This window comes from Dromiciops gliroides, chromosome 1 (assembly GCF_019393635.1).
Source record: "Dromiciops gliroides isolate mDroGli1 chromosome 1, mDroGli1.pri, whole genome shotgun sequence".
Classification (NCBI taxonomy): domain Eukaryota; kingdom Metazoa; phylum Chordata; class Mammalia; order Microbiotheria; family Microbiotheriidae; genus Dromiciops; species Dromiciops gliroides.
Window position 1 is genome coordinate 118925709 of NC_057861.1, and position 17176 is coordinate 118942884.

At 37.6% G+C, this 17176-nt stretch overlaps 1 protein-coding gene and 1 long non-coding RNA gene across 2 annotated transcripts in view; one reads left to right on the forward strand and one right to left on the reverse strand.

Moving 5' to 3' along the window:
- Positions 1-1127: 1127 nt before the first annotated feature.
- LOC122735352 lies at positions 1128-10070 on the reverse strand. The gene is made up of 4 exons (XR_006354125.1): positions 9704-10070; positions 5648-5683; positions 4138-4201; positions 1128-2301 (listed from the first exon to the last, which is right to left on the reverse strand). It is a non-coding gene; the product is annotated as an uncharacterized LOC122735352 (long non-coding RNA).
- Positions 10071-10123: 53 nt separating this feature from the next.
- Positions 10124-17176, forward strand: part of EIF3H (eukaryotic translation initiation factor 3 subunit H) — a 105109-nt gene continuing 98056 nt past the window's right edge. Inside the window, exon 1 of the mRNA XM_043976821.1 lies at positions 10124-10303. Within this exon, the coding sequence (XP_043832756.1) occupies positions 10169-10303 (135 nt within the window). The 5' untranslated portion in view covers positions 10124-10168. The remainder of the gene's footprint in view (positions 10304-17176) is intronic.

Sequence of the window (17176 nt, forward strand, 5' to 3'; positions counted from 1 at the left end):
CTATGGCATAGAGATGTTGTTATGAGGCTCAAGTGTGATAATATTTGTACAGTGCCTGGTACTTAGTAAGCATTTAATAAATCTTTGGTCACTTCTCCCTTCCCCTTCCAAGACACTGGTGCTGTCCAGGATCTTCCCTTCTTTTACTGAAAGCCTGGATCCCAGAACTCTAGGGTTGTTAGTGAGAAAACTCAGAGGACAGTGTTGCCCAAGAAATCCCTCTTTTCTAGCTAGAAGGCTGGATTTGGGGTTTTAGCTGATAGGAACCCTCCTATCTTTTACCCAGGAGTCTGTGGTTCAGAATTGTTAGATGATCCTTTGTTAAACTGGGGTTCAAGACCACTTATCACTAACACCATGTGATTATTTTCTCTATGGCTAGCCAAAGGCTGAGATCATGTGGGTCTCTGCCACTGCATCTGAAGGGCTCATTCCTGGCATTTAGAATTCAGGAACTCTGGGTCTCCTGTAAGGCCACAAGTATGGGAGCACATGCAACTATTGTGCTTCTCTACCCACGATAGGCATTAGTGGCCCTCAGGGGAGAACTGTTCCCCTCACCCTCATTGCCACTCCAAGGCTCAGTTCTACTCTTAGATCTTTTACTCACTTAGGCTTTCACATACAGCACAAAGTGAAAAAGACAACTCTACAACTGACTTCCCCCTTCCCCCACTAATCTCCATTTTCAGGGCTTTTCAAAAAGCCATATCTCTTTCCACAAGTTTTCCTACAACAATATAAGCCAGCCAATTTCATTTCCAAATGATTGACATGAACCAAATCTACAATTGGATCAAATGGACAAATCCATACTTTTTTCTTTTATTTTTAACATCATATTTTTATTTGAGGGAAACATATTTTTATTCTTGATTAGACTATTGTCAACAATATGTTGTTTACAAGAAAGACATTTAAAAATGAGAGATACACATAGTATAAAAATAAAGGGCTGTAGTAGAATTTATTATGCTTTAGATGATGCAAAAAAACACAGGTAACAATCATGATCTCAGACAAAAATAAAGCTATAATAGATTTAATTAAAAGAGATAAACAGGGAAATGACATTGGTCCTTTGCCAGTGTCTCCTATGTTGCATGATTTCAAAGTTCTTTAGATGGACTTTGAGAGGAACCTTGTATTGCTTCTTCTGACCTCCATGTGAGTGCTTACCTTGTGTGAGTTCTCCATAAAATAGTCTTCTAGTCTAAAATGTATGTCTGGCATTCAAACAACATGACCAGCCCATCAGAGCTATGCTCTCTACAGTAGAGTTTGAATATTTGGCAGTTTGGCTCTAGAAAGGACCTCAGTGTCTGGTATCTTATCTTGCCATGTGATCTTCAGAATCTTTCTAAGACAATTCAAATGGAAGTGATTCAGTTTCATGGTATGGCCATGGTATACTGTCCAGGTTTCACAGGCATACAACAATAAGGTCATCGCAACAACTCTGTAGACTTTCAGTTTGGTAGGCAGGCTAATACCTCTTCTCTCCCTCATTTTCCTTTGGAGTCTCTCAAACACAGAGCTAGCTCTGGCAATATGTCCATCAACCTCTTCATCCACCTATACATCCCTAGAAAATATATTGCTAAGATAAGTGAACTTATCCACAGTATTCAAAATTTCTCCATTGCCATAACTGGTGGTTCCATATATAGATGTCATAGTGCCGACTGGTAGAAAACCTGTTATTTTCTTGGTATTAATTGTTAGGCCAAAATTAGCACAAGCAGCAAAGAACTGATTCATACTTTGTTGCATTTCAACTTTGGAGACTACAGTGAGTGTACAGTCATCTGCAAACAAAAAATCATGCACCAATTCTCCTTCCACTTTAGTCTTGGCTTGTTGCCTTTTCAAGTTAAATAATTTACCATCACTGCAGTAGCTGACCTTGATGCCATTTTCATGCTTGTTGAAGGCATTTCACAACATCATGGAAAACATCATGCTAAAAAGCATGAAAGTAAACACACAGCCTTGTTTCACTCCATTAGTGACTGGGAAAGTGCAAGAGCTTTGTCTGTCAACCAGAACCCATGCAAGCATGCCATCATGAAATTGACATACAATATTGATGAACTTCTCCAGGCAACCAAAATTTGACATAATTTTCCACAAGCCCTCATGACTGGCCTTGGTCATACTGACAAATGTCAGTTTGGCCTTTGTTTTGCTTCTGCTATTTTTTTCCAGAGTTGGGCAGCAAACACCAAATCAGCTCCTCAGCCCTTTCTGAAACTGCACTGGATCTCAAGTGGATGACCATCTTCCAGGAGAAGAATAAGCCTAAAAGGAGGACTGTGACAAGAATTTTGTGAGCAATGACTAAGAGAGAGACCACTTCGTGATTGTCACAGGACAATATATTTCCTTTACCTTTATAGAGATGGATAATAGAGGCATCCTTGAACTTGTAGGGGATAACCTCCTCTTGCCATATAACCCAGAAAATTTTAGTCAGTTTATGTATGAGCAGTGAACCCCTGCCTTGTAAATCTCAGCTGGAATAGGATTAGTACCAGGTGCTTTGCCACGTGAGTCTAATGGCCTTCTAAACCTGTTCTTCCTTTGGAAATTCAGCTGGAGAGGGAGTGACTTCAACCTTAGGTATACTATCACTGCCTTTAGCATTGATTGATGACAGTCTTTTCAGAATACTATGGGAGTGTTCAGCCCATCTCTCCAGGATCATGTCCTCATCACTACTCAACATGACTCCATCAGCACCAAGTAGTTGAGATATACCATAAGTCTTTGGCCTATAAATAACCTTCAGGGTCTCAATGAAAGTGCTTTGGATTGTTACTATCAATGTAAAAGTGAATTTCATCTGCCTTCTTATAGTGCCAAGAATCTTGCATCTCTTACACTTTGCTTCTGATGGAGTTAAATGCTACTTTCTTAGACATGGATGAACTATCCTGCTGGTAAACCCCATGGAGTTCTTGTTTTTCATTTAGCAGCTTCTGAATTTTCCCATCACTTTTGTCAAACCAATCTTGATATTTATAAGTGTTCTGGACCAGGTGAGTAAATGCAGCGCTGTATACCAAATATCTGAAAGCTGCCCACTTCTTTTCTAATCCATGATTGCCAACCATGTATTGGCTCACCTTTCCCTCCAAGTTAACAATGAACTGTTCTCCCTCAGAGAAGCCCTCTAGTCTACTGATATTAAGTCTTCTGGTAGTCATATTGCCTTGGGGGGGGGGGCTACTGCTTTTGTTGAACACAGATATTTAGTTTGGGGGATAAGTCTATGATCAGTCTAGCACTCTGCACCACACATTGTCTTCATCACTCTCTCATCCTGTCTGTCTCTTCTCCCTACAATGACAGAGTCTATTATATGTCAACATTTGTTGTGAGAGTGTATCCATGAAGTTTTAGTGTGTTTAAGTAAATGGAAGACAATGTTGATGATGAGAAGGTCATGAGATGCACAAGTCTTCAGTAGCAAGTGACCACTGCTGTTGCTGTTTCCAACTCCATTTCTCCCAAGGACTCCCTGTCATGTCTGATAGTCTGAGCCTACTCTAGCACTAAAGTCACCCAGAATTATAAGCTTGTCCCCTTTTGGCACATTGATGATGAGGGTCTCCAGGTCTTCCTAAAAGTTTTCTTTGACTTCATCAAGGTTCATCATCATGGGAGCATACACACAGATGATGGTGGTGTGGCTCTCTCCTGTAAGTGGCAACCACATTGCTATGAGCCTGTCATTTACTCCTTTTGGAAGGCATACAAGCTTCTTGACTAGATTAGTTTTGATTGGAAAGCCTATGCCAGCTGCATGGTGTTTCACTTCACTGCAGCCACTTAAGAAAAACATGTGTCCAGCTGTGACTTCAGTAAGCTGGCCTTTTTTTTTTTTTTTTTTTGGTTAGCCTTGTTTCACTTAGGACTGATATTTGGATGTGATACCTGCTGAGTTCTCTCACAACAAGAGCTGTTTGTCTTTGTTGTCTGAAAGCATGCACACATTCCATGTACCTTTGGTGAGTGGAATTATCTTTGAAAAAATGTTTATATAATTTTTTTGTGTTTTGACCACAGAGAAGGATCCCTGCCTGGCATGGTAAACAGGTCAGGGTTAGGTGAAGCAGACAATTTTTATGGTACCTTTTCTAGCCCCTTCCTCAAACCAGGAGGTGAGCAGTGTGATCCCTCAAGAAGGCTGACGAATCTAACAACAAAAGAAAAAGAAGTCAAGGAGATGAATAGAATCTTAGATAAACTAGATATGATAAATATCTGAAGAAAATTGAATGGGAAAAGAATACACCTTTTTCTCAGAGGTACATGGTACCTTTACAAAATTGATCATATATCAGTGTATAAAAATTTTATAGTTAAATGCAGACAAGCAGAAATATTAAATGCATCCTTTCCAAATCATAATGCAATAAAATAAAAATGGAAACAGATTAAAAATTAATGAGATTAAATAACCTAATCTTAAAGAAGAGGCTAAAGAACAAGACATAAAAGAATAAATAATTTTATTAAAGAGAATGATAATTGTGAGGAAATGAGGAATGGTCTCCTCTCAATGGGAATGTGGTGGTCACCATTTGGATTTCACTTTTCCAGACCTGTTTTAGGACAAAGGTCTCAGATCCCCTTGATCCCCTCCAGCAAACAAAATCACGTGGTTCTAGGAGCCCAGAGCTGGTCTCAATTAGATCCAGTTGGTCTCAATTAGGTCAATAATTAGGGTTGGGAATACTGCCTTCCGATTAGTTAGTTTTTGCTTGTAGATTGTAATCCTTGAATAATCAATTAGTGATTAAAAAGTGGAGGGTCCATTCACACTAGGGACTAGGAGATAAAACAAGGCCTTTGAGCCTCCATTCTGGGCACCCACCAGCTGCATACTGGGTTGCCCATTCTTGTGAGAATGACAATAAATGAGCCTTTGACACATCACCACTGCTGAGTTCCAGAAAATTATTGTGGGAGTTATTTTCCTCACAATAAACAAAACCTATAGGGTGCAGCAAAAGTAGTAATCAGAGGAAAATTCATATCTCTAAATGCTTACATTAATAAAATAGAGAAGGAGGAGACCAATGATTTGGGTATGTAATTTTTAAAAAACTATAAAAATAACAAATTAAAAATCCCCACCCCAAATTGGAAATTAAAAAAATTAAAGGTGACATGAATAAATTTGGATGTAAGAAAACCATTAAATTAATAAATAAAACTAGAAGTTTGCTTTATGAAAAAATAAGATAAATAAACCATTGCTTAATATGATAAAAGAGAGAGGAGGAGACCAAATTACTAGTATCCAAAAGGAAAAGGGTGAATATGTCACTAATGAAGTCAAAGCAATTATTAGGAGTTATTTTGCATAATTACATGCCAATAAAGTTAACAATTTAAGTGAAATGAAAGAATATTTACAAAAATATAAACTTGCCTAGATTAACAGAAGAGGAAAGAGACTATCTAAATAAACCTAATTTTAAAAAAGGAATTGAACAGGCCATAAATGAACTTCCTAAGAAAAAAAAAGCATCAGGACCAGATGAATTTACAAGTGAATTCTACCAAACATTTAAAGATCAACTAATATCAACATTAAATAAATTATTTGGAATAATAAGCAAAGAAGTTGTCTTACCAAGCTACTTTTATGAAACAAATATAGTGCTGATACCTAAACCAAGAACAAAAACAGAAAAAGAACATTATAGACCATTTTCACTAATGAATATAAATGCACAAATTTTAAATAAAATGCTAGCCAAGAGACTACAGCTATATATCACAAAGATTATACACAGTGACCAAGTAGAATTTATACTAGCGTGATATATGAAGAGTCTGAGAGACATAATTTCTGGGTAGTTAAAATTAAATTTTATTAATTATGACTTGCAAATAATTAATAAAATGATGGTCGTTTGACTTTCTATGTAACCAAAGACATTTCATGGAGGCCTTTCAACACTTATATGACTTTGAAAGAGTGGTTGTTTCTGAAAATCAACTTTTATTGAAGTTGATGGGTTAAAAAGCAACTTCTTAATTCTTGACAATTGTTTGTTAACAACAATTGGTTGACAATTAATGAAAGGATGAATATTTTAATGAGGTCACCAATTCTAATGAAATGCTGAGGGACTGACTGATTCTGTCACTCACTTATCTCTTATTTCATTTAACCAGACCACCCACCATGGGCAATCTAGACAAAGGGATCTACCTCCACCCAAGCCTGCCTGAGTAGAACACAATGGGCTAGAATTCACCTAGATTAGATTCTCTTTGTAAGGTTTTCTAGTTGGGTGCAGTTCTACTCAAGTATGTACCAGAAGATTTGGGCACTTTCATCAATTAGGATGTCTTTCAGAGACTGTATGAATAATGTACAGGGATTTATTTATGTATGAGGAAATAGAAATGGAAAACCTTAATCTCAATTAATAATTGGTTATTAATAGAAGAGAGAAATAATTGTTTCTCTCACCAGGAATGCAGGGATGATTTAACATAAGAAAAATGATTAATGATTATGTCAATATTAACGGTAACAAAAATCATATTATTATACCAATAGATGCAGAAAAGGCTTTTGACAAAATATAACACTCAATACAATAAAAAGCATTTGAAAGTATATGTATAAATGGATTTTTCCTTAAAATGACAGAGGCATTTACTGTACCCAAAACCACCAGCAAGTTTTATTTGTAATGGGGATAAGCTAGAAGCTTTTCTAATAAGATCAGGAGTGAAACAAGGAAGTTTATCATCACCAATATTAATCAATATTGTAGTAGAGCTAGCAATAGCTATATAGAGAAGAAAAATTAATGGAAGGAATCAAAATGGGCAATGAGGTAATAAAATTATCTTTTTGCAGACCATATGATGATATACTTCAAAAATTGGTGGGATGCCCATCACTTGGGGAATGGCTAAAAAAGTTGTGGTATAGTATTAGGATGGCACATTACTGTGTTGCAAGAAATGATTAAGTGGTTGATTTTAGAAAAACATGAAATAATGAAAGTGAAATGAGCATAACCAATAGAATATTGTATGTATGTATGTATATTTCATTGTTCTTAGCTTTCCATTTTAGTTGAATAGTAGAAAGTAACACATTCTACTTTTTTTTTCCCTTTCAACATTCTGTCTTCCTCATTCTGTGAACTCTGTGTAGGGCAGGAAACAGTTTTTTTCTTTTCTTAATCTTTAGGGTTTTGGTGTGTTGTTTTGTTGTTGTTCAGTCATTTTCACTTGTGCCTGACTCTTTGTGACCCCATTTGGGGTTTTCTTGGCAAAGATACTGGAGTAGTTTGCCATTTCCTTCTCCAGCTCATTTTACAGACGAGAAAACTGAGGCCAAAAGGGTTAAGTCACTTGCTCAGGGTCACATAGCTAGTAAGTGTCTGAAGCCAACATTGAACTAAGAAACTGAAAGCTTCCTGACTCCAGGATTAGCACTCTATCCACTGTGCCACCTAAATGTTTTGGTTTCAATGTAGTTAGCATTTACTTAATAAATGTTTGTTACCTCGACTTGATGATATTCAACAAGTATTTACTGAGCACCTATTATATGCCAGGCACTGAAAATAAAGAGACAGGATATGAAAGCTCCTGATTTCAAGGTGTTTATGTTGTCTTGGAGGTGGGGAAAGGAATGTAATTTGTACATAAATAAATCCATATAAAATAAATTTATATACAAATACACACACATCAAATGCAAAGCAATTTTTTTAAGGCAACATCACTAATAATGAGGAGATTGGAAAAGGCTGGGAAGCGACACCTAATCTGATCCTTTTCTCTCAGCTTCAATGGAACTCTTTTGCCATTGGTAAGTTTTTCCTGGAACTTCCATCATCATTCTTCAGGCTTTATTACCATGTTCCTGAGCTGACTCCCCATGTCCTCTGCCCCTTTTTTAGTTCCCTTTTATGTGTTATCTTCCCCAATTAGAATGTAAGTTCTTAAAAGGGAGGGATTTGTATCCCTAGCAATTAGCACAGTGCTTGGCATATAGGAAGTTCTTAAGAAATTACATGTTAAGGCTTTCTGATGATATTCTGGTGAGTGAGATGAAGAAATATGGGCAAAATTATGGATTTGTAACTGGTTGAATGACTGGAGCCAATACTATTTATAATTATCTATGATTTAAGGTTAACCTATTCCTTCTTTATTTCATTTCATAATATTTTTGTTGATTCATGTTCATTTTCTTTCTTTCAGCAAATTTATTATCTATCTATTGTAGCTTGAGAAAATTCTAGTTTGCTTCTGATGCTTCTGTTGGTGATAGCTGAGAATATTTCCCTCTCAATGTTTTCCACCTCTGCTTCTTTTTGTCCATATTATTTATTCATATTTTCTTGCCATTAGTTTGTTGATACCTTTGAGAGTTTAAAATATTTTTTGAGGAATTTTTTTTTACTCTTGGCTTTTCTATTGCTGTTTGAGTAGTTGGACTCCTTTTAGATTTTTATTCCCCTACTTTCTTCTTTTTTTTTTCTTTTTTATATTCCCCCACTTTCAAGGAAGCTGGGTTAAGCAAAACTTATGGGTCTTTAGTACAGTGAGTTCTCAAACTTTTTGGTTTCAGGACCTATTTACACTCAAAAATTATTGAGGCCCCTTAAAGAACTTTTGCCCATGTAGGCTACATGCATTCTTTCTTGCCATATCAGAAGTTAAAATAGTGTTATTATGAAAAGTTTTCATCTCATGACTTCCATCTGAACCCTTGTTTTTGTAGACACTTTGAGAACAGCTGTTTTAGGGAAATACTTCAGGGATCTGTCCAAGGTCCTAAACTGTTTAACATTTTTCTTCAGGATACAGATGAGGCCTGCTCTCTAAACTTACAGACCCCATGGTCAGGGAGCCATAGTAAATCCATTGAATGATGAAATGGGGTTGAAAAGATCTCACACCAAGCAAATCGTGTAAACAATTTCCACCTTAGTTTCTTCATCTAACAAATGAGAGATTTGGACAGCTAAGATACTTTCCAATTGCAAATTCTCCGATTCAGATTCAAGAGAAGAAAAGCTTCAGAGAAGGAACACTTTTCACTAACTACATTCTATTAGAATGAGTTCTTTGAGGGCAGGGACTGTTTTAGGATTTTTAAATTTCTTTATCACTTTTTGTGAAGGGAAGTACTAATGCTGGGTCTGGCAGGAGCTTATGGCAGGAGCCAAAGAGTTCTCCCATTAAGAACGGAGGTGAGGTTCAAAAGAATGGATTCCAAATCCCACAGTTTTAGGTTCACAGATAAATTGAAACCTGAGGGTCCTTTAGATCATTAAGTAGCACCATGCTTGGCACACAGCAGATGAGTTATAAATGATTGTTGTATTAAGTTAACAGACACTTACAAATCACTTAAAACCTGCCATTCACTTGTTAGGATAAAGATATGCCAAAGCACTAAGTTATTAATGAGACACTTTACAAATGGTCAGGTTCCTCGCAGATTTTTAGCTGCTGACGGAATGCCTTATGCTATCCCACTCAGAAGGAGTAATACAGAGAGGATAAAGAGTTGACGTCGGAGTTAGACCTGGGTTCAAATCCCATCTCTGATACTGGTTTGCTCGGGGACCACAGGCAAGCCTCTTTAATCTATCTGAACCTCATTATTTTTTCCATCTGTAAAATGCGTATAATAAAGTAATACCTCACAGGCTCGAGGATCAAATGAGATGGTACGTGTAAAGCGCTTGGTAAACCAGAGCTCTACACGCCCGTCGGCCGGAAAAGGCAGGATGTCTTTTGGTTGAGTAGACTGTAGAGGACATTCTTGTTGTGAGCGGGACCAGCTGACCCTCGCTCATGAGAGATAGGGAGGATCCCAGAGGGGCGTACAGCTCCACCACGTACCCAGAGATAAAAAAACACCAGGAGCAAGGCTTCCTCTCGCCGCGCCTTCTCCACTCCAGCCTTGCCCCCGCCCCCGCCTCCGCGTTGCCTTCAACAGAACTCAAGGTGATGCGCAGGCGCAAACGCCGTCTCCCATGCCCGAACTCTCACGCCTCCCAGCACCGACATTTTCATTCGTGACTTCGTAATTCTGCGTCACACCGAAGGGTTACATCCGGTTCCGGTCTCTCACGTTTCTCTTTCCTCCGGTCCTTCCACTAAGATGGCGTCGCGTAAAGAAGGTACCGGCTCTGGCTCCACCAGTTCGACTTCTACAACCGGCGCGGCCTCCGGCAAAGGAAAAGGCAAAGGCAGCTCAGGAGATTCGGCCGTGAAGCAAGTGCAGATCGACGGCCTGGTGAGTGAGGAGCTCTTCAGACCCACGTGGGCGGGCGCTTCTCCAAGCACTCCCCACGCCCAGCCTCGAAACCTACATTCGGCCCCGATGGGTATCAGGGCTCCCCGGGGCTCGGTGAGGCAGGCGACGGCGGTCTGCTTCTTCTCTCTGTTCCATTTCTCTGTGTGCACGTCTCCATTGCGTGTCTCTGACATCTTTTGAGGAACAGCCGGAGAGTTGGAGCGTGGGTGAAGAAGAGATTGGTAGGCAGAGAAATGGCCAAAATGAGGGCATGGCATTTTAAAAAGTAACTTTTATCCATGTCTATATTTTTGTATTGCCTATATTTTCCCCTGTATCTTTCTCCCCATCCTGCCCAGAGTCATCCCAAGTAATAAAGAATCTTTTTAAAGAGGAAAAGTACAAACCAACACATCAAAAAAATCTGACAAAATGTGCCTTTTTTTTCACTCATAGGGACTCTTACCTCCTCCTTCTCCGACTCTTCCCCCCTCCCCATTTCTACGAAAGGTGGGAGGGAGGGATCTTTTCATCTCTTCTTCGGGGCCAAGCTTGTTTTTCTTAATTTTGCTACATTAACTCTCGATTGTTTTGTCGTGGTGCTTCTTTCCATTCACATTGCTATAGTCATTATGTCCACTGGCTTGTTCCCCCCCCCCCCCCATTCTGCTTATTTTTTGCGTCAGTTCACCTAATCCAATCATCAACCAAAAGATAGATGTCGAGAGGAAAAAAATCTTGTAAAAATTAAAATTGAATGCTCTTGAGGTTTTTTCTTTCAAGAAAGGATCATTTTGATTCCTTTATATATATATAAAAAAACTCATGTAATTCATACATAGATTTCACTCGCAAGGTCCCTTAAACATATTAGGTATTTAATAAGTATTTGAGCTGATGACAGTAACCTTAAATCTGTTTAGTTGCTAAAGTAAGATAAAGTCAGTACTTCTAAATAATTATCTGTGGTGCACTAAAACAGATGGAGAAGAGAAGGAAGAATCAGATTTGACAAATTGTTTCTTTAATGCTCAAGCATATTATCTCTAATAAGGATTCTTGGATTTTTTGTTTCATTTTGATTCATTATTACAATATTTTACATTTCTATAGCATTTTGTTTGGGTTTTTTTTTTTCCGGGGCAATGGGGGTTAAGTGACTTGCCCAGGGTCACACAGCTAGTAAGTGTCAAGTGTCTGAGGCTGGGTTTGAACTCAGGTACTCCTGACTCCAGGGCTGGTGCATTATCCACTGCACCACCTAGCTGCCCCTCTATAGCATTTTAACATTTTATAAAACACTAACTTATACAGTATCTTACTTGCAGCATTTAGTTGTCATTTGAAATAGAGGAGGAGGTGGTGCTTTCCCTATCTTATATCGAATATATTAATACTCAAAAAGGTAATTTGCTTTACGTCTCAGAACTAACAAGTAAGAGATCTAGATCTAGAAGCAGATATTTACACTATTCTTAACATTCTTAGGGTCAGTGAGTTAGCTAGAACAGAGCTTCTTAAACTTTTTCCTCTTATAACAGAGAAAATTTAACTTGACCCAAGGTATATAGGTATATAAAGTAGGTATACATAACCTTCTACTATTGTCATATTTTTCTTAGCCCCCACATTCAGCTACCCTATATGGGGTCATGACCTGCAGTTTAAGAAGCTAGAAGCTAGAAGATGTCTTAGAATTCATCTATAACTCCACACTTTTACAGATGATGTAATTGATCCCTGGAGAGAGGAAGTAACTGGCTGAAGGTCAGTCTATGAGATTTAATTAAATGCCTACTATGCATCAGGAACTGTGCTATTTGCTTTGGATATAAAGAAAGGTGACATGAAGCTCATAGTCTAATAAGGGAGTCAACATGCAAATAACTATGTCAAACAAGCTGTATACAGCATAAATTGGAAATAATCAACTGAGAGAACTGTTAGGAGTAGGGGTATTCAGGAAAGACTTTCTGTAAAAGGTGCTACATTTTCCAACAGTATGTGCTCCCATCATGTCTCTGTGTCATATTGTGGTTCCTGTCAACATTTCAGACTTTTTCATTATTATATGTGGTATGGTAATCTGTGACCAGACTGATGCTACTGTTGTAATTGTTTTGGGGCCCCACAAACTGCCCATATAAGACAGGTGAACTTCTCCACTGACCTAACCGTTCCCCTCTCTGTCTCCTTGGGCTTGAAACACAACAGTGTTGAAATTAGGGCCAATTAACAAATCATATAATAGCATTTAAGTGAAAGGAAGAGTCGATCTATGTGGGCAGACTTCATTATTTTCTTATTTAAAGAAATTGCCACAGCCACCTCAACCTTCAGCATCCAACCACCTGGATCCGTCAGCAGCCATCAACATCTAGGCAAGATCCTTTACCAGAAAAAAGATTATGAATCACTGAGGGCTTAAGATGATGGTTAACATTTTTTTTTTAGCAATAAAGTATTTTTAAATTAAGATATTTTATACTTCAGACATAAAATACTATTGCACACTTGGTAGAATACAGTATAGTGTAAACATAACTTTTGTTAGCACTGGGAAACCAAAAATTTTGTGACTCACTTTATCACACTATTCGTTTTATTGCAGTGGTCTGGAACCAAACCATTGATATCTCCAAGGTATGCCTGTACATTTATTTATTGGAGGGCTTCAGGCAAAGATTGGATGGCTTCTCCTTGGGCGTGTTGTAAAGGGAATTGGATTGGATCAGCAATTTTTTGAAATAACAACAATATACAGAATTAAATAGTAGTTTACTACATACCCACAGTTTAGGTATGAATAAAGTACTTTGTAAAAGTGCTTTGTTATTGTAAAAACACTTTGTGAGTGTTCTATAAGTGTGAACTTGTTATTACTGCTCTTGTTCTGAGAAGCAGCAGAGTGGATTGAATCCGTCAATCAGTAGAGACATTTATTAAGTACCTGTACTGTGTTCTGGGCACTTATGTTAAATACTGCAGATACCAAAAAAATGCAAAAAGACAGTCACTGCCCTCAAGGAGCTTACACTCTAATGGAGGAGACAACATGCAAACATACATACAAAGCAAAATATGTACAGGATAAATAGAACCTAATTAAGAGAAGGAAGACTCTGGAATTAAGAGGTTAGGGAAGGAAGCCAGGGAATACAGTAGTAGGAGTAGAAGCAAAAGAGCTTTCCCAGGCATGGGGGAAGTACCTTGAATACCTAGAGAATAGAGAAAATACCTTGCTTGGAGGTGACAGACAGAGGGTCTTGTTTATAGAGCAGCTAGGTGATCATTGTCACTAGATTGAAGAGTAACTTTTGGGAGTAAGGTGTGAGAAGATTGGAAAGGTAGGAGGGAGCTAGGTTATGAAGGTCTTTGAATGCCAAAATAAAGCATTTTGTATTTCTTCCTGGTGGCAGTAGGAAGCCACTAGAGTTCATTGAGTTATGGCAGTGATGTTTTAGGAAAATGACTTTAGTGGTTGAATGGAGAATGGATTGGAGTGGAAAGAGACTTGAGGCTAGCAGACCCTTTAGCAGGCTATTGCAATAATACTTGGCATTTTTGCATGAGGTAGTGAGAGCCTGAACCATAGAAGTGGCAGTGTCAGAAGACAGAAGGGGGTATTTTCAAGAGATGATGCAAAGGTGAAATGGATAAGCCTTGCTAACAGATTGGATATGGAGAATGAGAGATAATGAGGAATCCAGGCTGACTCCTAGAGCCTGAGATACTGAGAGGACGGCATTGCCCTCAACAGTAATAGGGAAGGTAGGAGAGGGGAAGGGTTTAGGGGGAAAGACAATAAGTTCTGTTTTGTACATATTTAATTTAAAATGCCTACTGGACATGCAATTCAAGATATCTGAAAGACATTTGGAGATTCGAGTTTGGAGGTCAGCAGAGAGATTTAGTTTGTATTTTAGCTCAGGTTATTTGTGTTTAAATTCTGCTTTTGGTACTAATGTGGATAGGTCACTTATTCTCTCAAAAGCCTCAGTTTCCTCATTTGTAAAACAGGAAAAAGTAATATTGCGTCTACACACTTTACAGGGTTGTGAGGAAAGGGCTTTGTAAACTTTAAAACTCTTGAGTTTGAGTGGTAGTACTTGTTATTACCATCTGATATTACCATAATATTATAATAACCATCTGATTTCTCTTGTCTCTTATTTTCTTTTATCTGTGACATCTTTAATGTTGTGTCCTAATTCCAGACTACTTATAGGGGAAATTTCTCAAAACAAGTAGGCTAGTTACAAAATAAAAATCACAAAATATAAATCTTTAAAAAACTAAAATAAAGCAGAAAGCATATCTGTTCCTAATAGTATACCTGCACCTACTTTATTTAGCAAGTAGAAGGTCATTGGGAAAAACAGGTTATTATCTTTTACTTTAGGAAATTAAAAAACAATACCTAGTTATTTTGTCTTGAAATTATGATAGCACAAATAAGGCAAAACAGATCAAGGGAATACTGTAGAATATATGTGGTAGTCAGGTAGTCGTTTGTTTGTTGAGATCCTTATATGAATTGAGTTTCTAATTTGGAACCCCAGATTTTATAACTTGGTAGTGTTTCTTGAGGATTTTATTTTTTATTCTGTTCTATATTTGGTATTTTTGTCTTTATTTGTTGGAACAATGCTAAGCATTCAAATATTTTCTTAGGAATGTTTTACTGAGTTCAATTCTACAAACATTTTATAGAGAGCTGACATAGGTCAGGCTATGAAATAATGTATTGTGTTGGACAATTTGAAGTTAGTTAACTTCTTAGGCCTTAATAAATCCAAGGCTGACGTGTTGCTAGACTTTTCCATCAGGAGAAAGGTTTAGACCATATTTGCGTTTTATCAAAGCATTTGACAAAAGTCTTGTGATATTGTGAATGAAGTGAAGCAACATAGGCTGGAGTGCTAACATACTTAGGGAATTTAGAACTAGTTCAGCAACAGTTTCCTAGTTATATGTACATTAGGCATAATTAATGCCAAACATTTGAGAACTGCAATAGTATGTATCAGAATTGTGGATTAATTGTTTAATGTACACCTAAGGGCTTTTTCTTAAGCCCTACTCCAAAGTCCTTATCAAATTCTTGGATATCCACTCTACCTGGAATGGGTCTTCCTGGGTCTTAGAATCCATTGTCATGTCTGACTCTTTGTGATCTCATTTGGGGTTTTCTTGGTAAAGCTTCTGGAATGGTTTGCCATTTCCTTGTCCAGCTCATTTTGCAGAATAGGAACTGAGGTCCATAGGGTTAAGTGACTTGCCCAGGGTCACACAGTTAAGTGTCTGAGGTCAGATTTGAACTCAGAAAGATGACTCCATGCCTGGGATTCTATATACTGTCATTCAGCTAACCCTTAGAATCTCTGGTCTCTTTCAAAGCTCTGCTTAAACATCACCTCTTATGGATGGTCTTTTTTCTTCTTTCCATATGTTAATACCTCCTCCCAAATTACCTTGGATTTATTTTGTATATTCTTATTTTCTGTGTAGTTTTATATGTGTATGTATTTACTCCCTCAGTAGAATATAAACACTAGTTTTATCTTTGTATGCTCAATATTTAACCCAGAGCCTAGCATTTTTAGTGCTTGCTAATATTGGTGAGACATAGGTGGTATCTTGCCTACTAGCTCTATAAGTCACCTAAACATGAGAGGGTTGGTTAATATAGTTGATAGTAAAATTAGGATCCTAAAAGATCTTGATGGAATGAATCTAGTAAGAGAAAAAGTAATAGGAATGAATATTAAAAAATAAAATTCACAAATACAGGATAGAGAAATGTAGCTAGATAGCACAGAATTATGATATGACTGCCCCCCCCCCCCAAAAAAAAGTTGTTAGGACCTAGTGTGTTCAGAATAAAGGAGGTAATAGCTTTATTCCATCCTGTCTTGTATTCAGTTCTGAGTGACACATTTTAAGAGAAACATTATTAGATTATATCCAAAAAAGTGCATATGGAGGAGGGTCACTAGGGACTTAAGGAGACCGAGTCAAGTCATAGAAGGGTTGATTGAAACAATAGTGGTTTTTAACCTGGAGAAGAAAAGCAGGTAGGGGGGGTGCAGCATACTGGATAAAGCATGAGCCCTGGATTCAGGAGGACCTGAGTTCAATTCCAGCCTCAGACACTTGACACTTAGTAGCTGTGTGACCCTGGACAAGTCACTTAACCTTCATTGCCCCGCAAAAAAGAAAAGCAGGTAGGGAAAGGAAGGTTCATAATTGCTCTCTAATTTATTCAGTGTTTGTCTTGGAATAAAGGGATTAGAATTAGATGGATTAAAGATATACGAATACACATTTCAGTGAATCAAAAGAAAACTTTTCTAGTAGTTGTCAGAAAATGTCACGATTTGCATGCCCATTAATTGGGAAATGGCTAAACGAGTTGTGGTATATGATTGTGATGAAATACTACCATGTTTTAAGAAATGAGCAGTAGGTGGATTTAAAAAAATATGGAAAGACTTGTATGAAATAATGAAGAGTGAAATGAGCAGAACCAAGAGGGTATAGTATGCATAACAGATATTTTTTGAAGAATAACTGTGAATGACCAAGCTATTCTGAGCATTATAAATAGTCAAATCGACTACAAAGGACCTATGAAGGAAGGTGCTATCTACCTCCAGAGAAATAAATAGAAGTATGCATAGAAGGTTTTATGTATTTGTATCTATCTCGGTCAAATGGTGGCCTTCTCTAGTGTGAGGTGTGGAGGGAGGGAGAGTTTGGGACTTAATGGAACAAAATATTAAAAAACAATTAAATGAATTCTTATTGGGGAATTTCCTGTGTCCATTAAGAGATTGGGTTGGATGATCTCTATTGTCTGTTTATATTTAT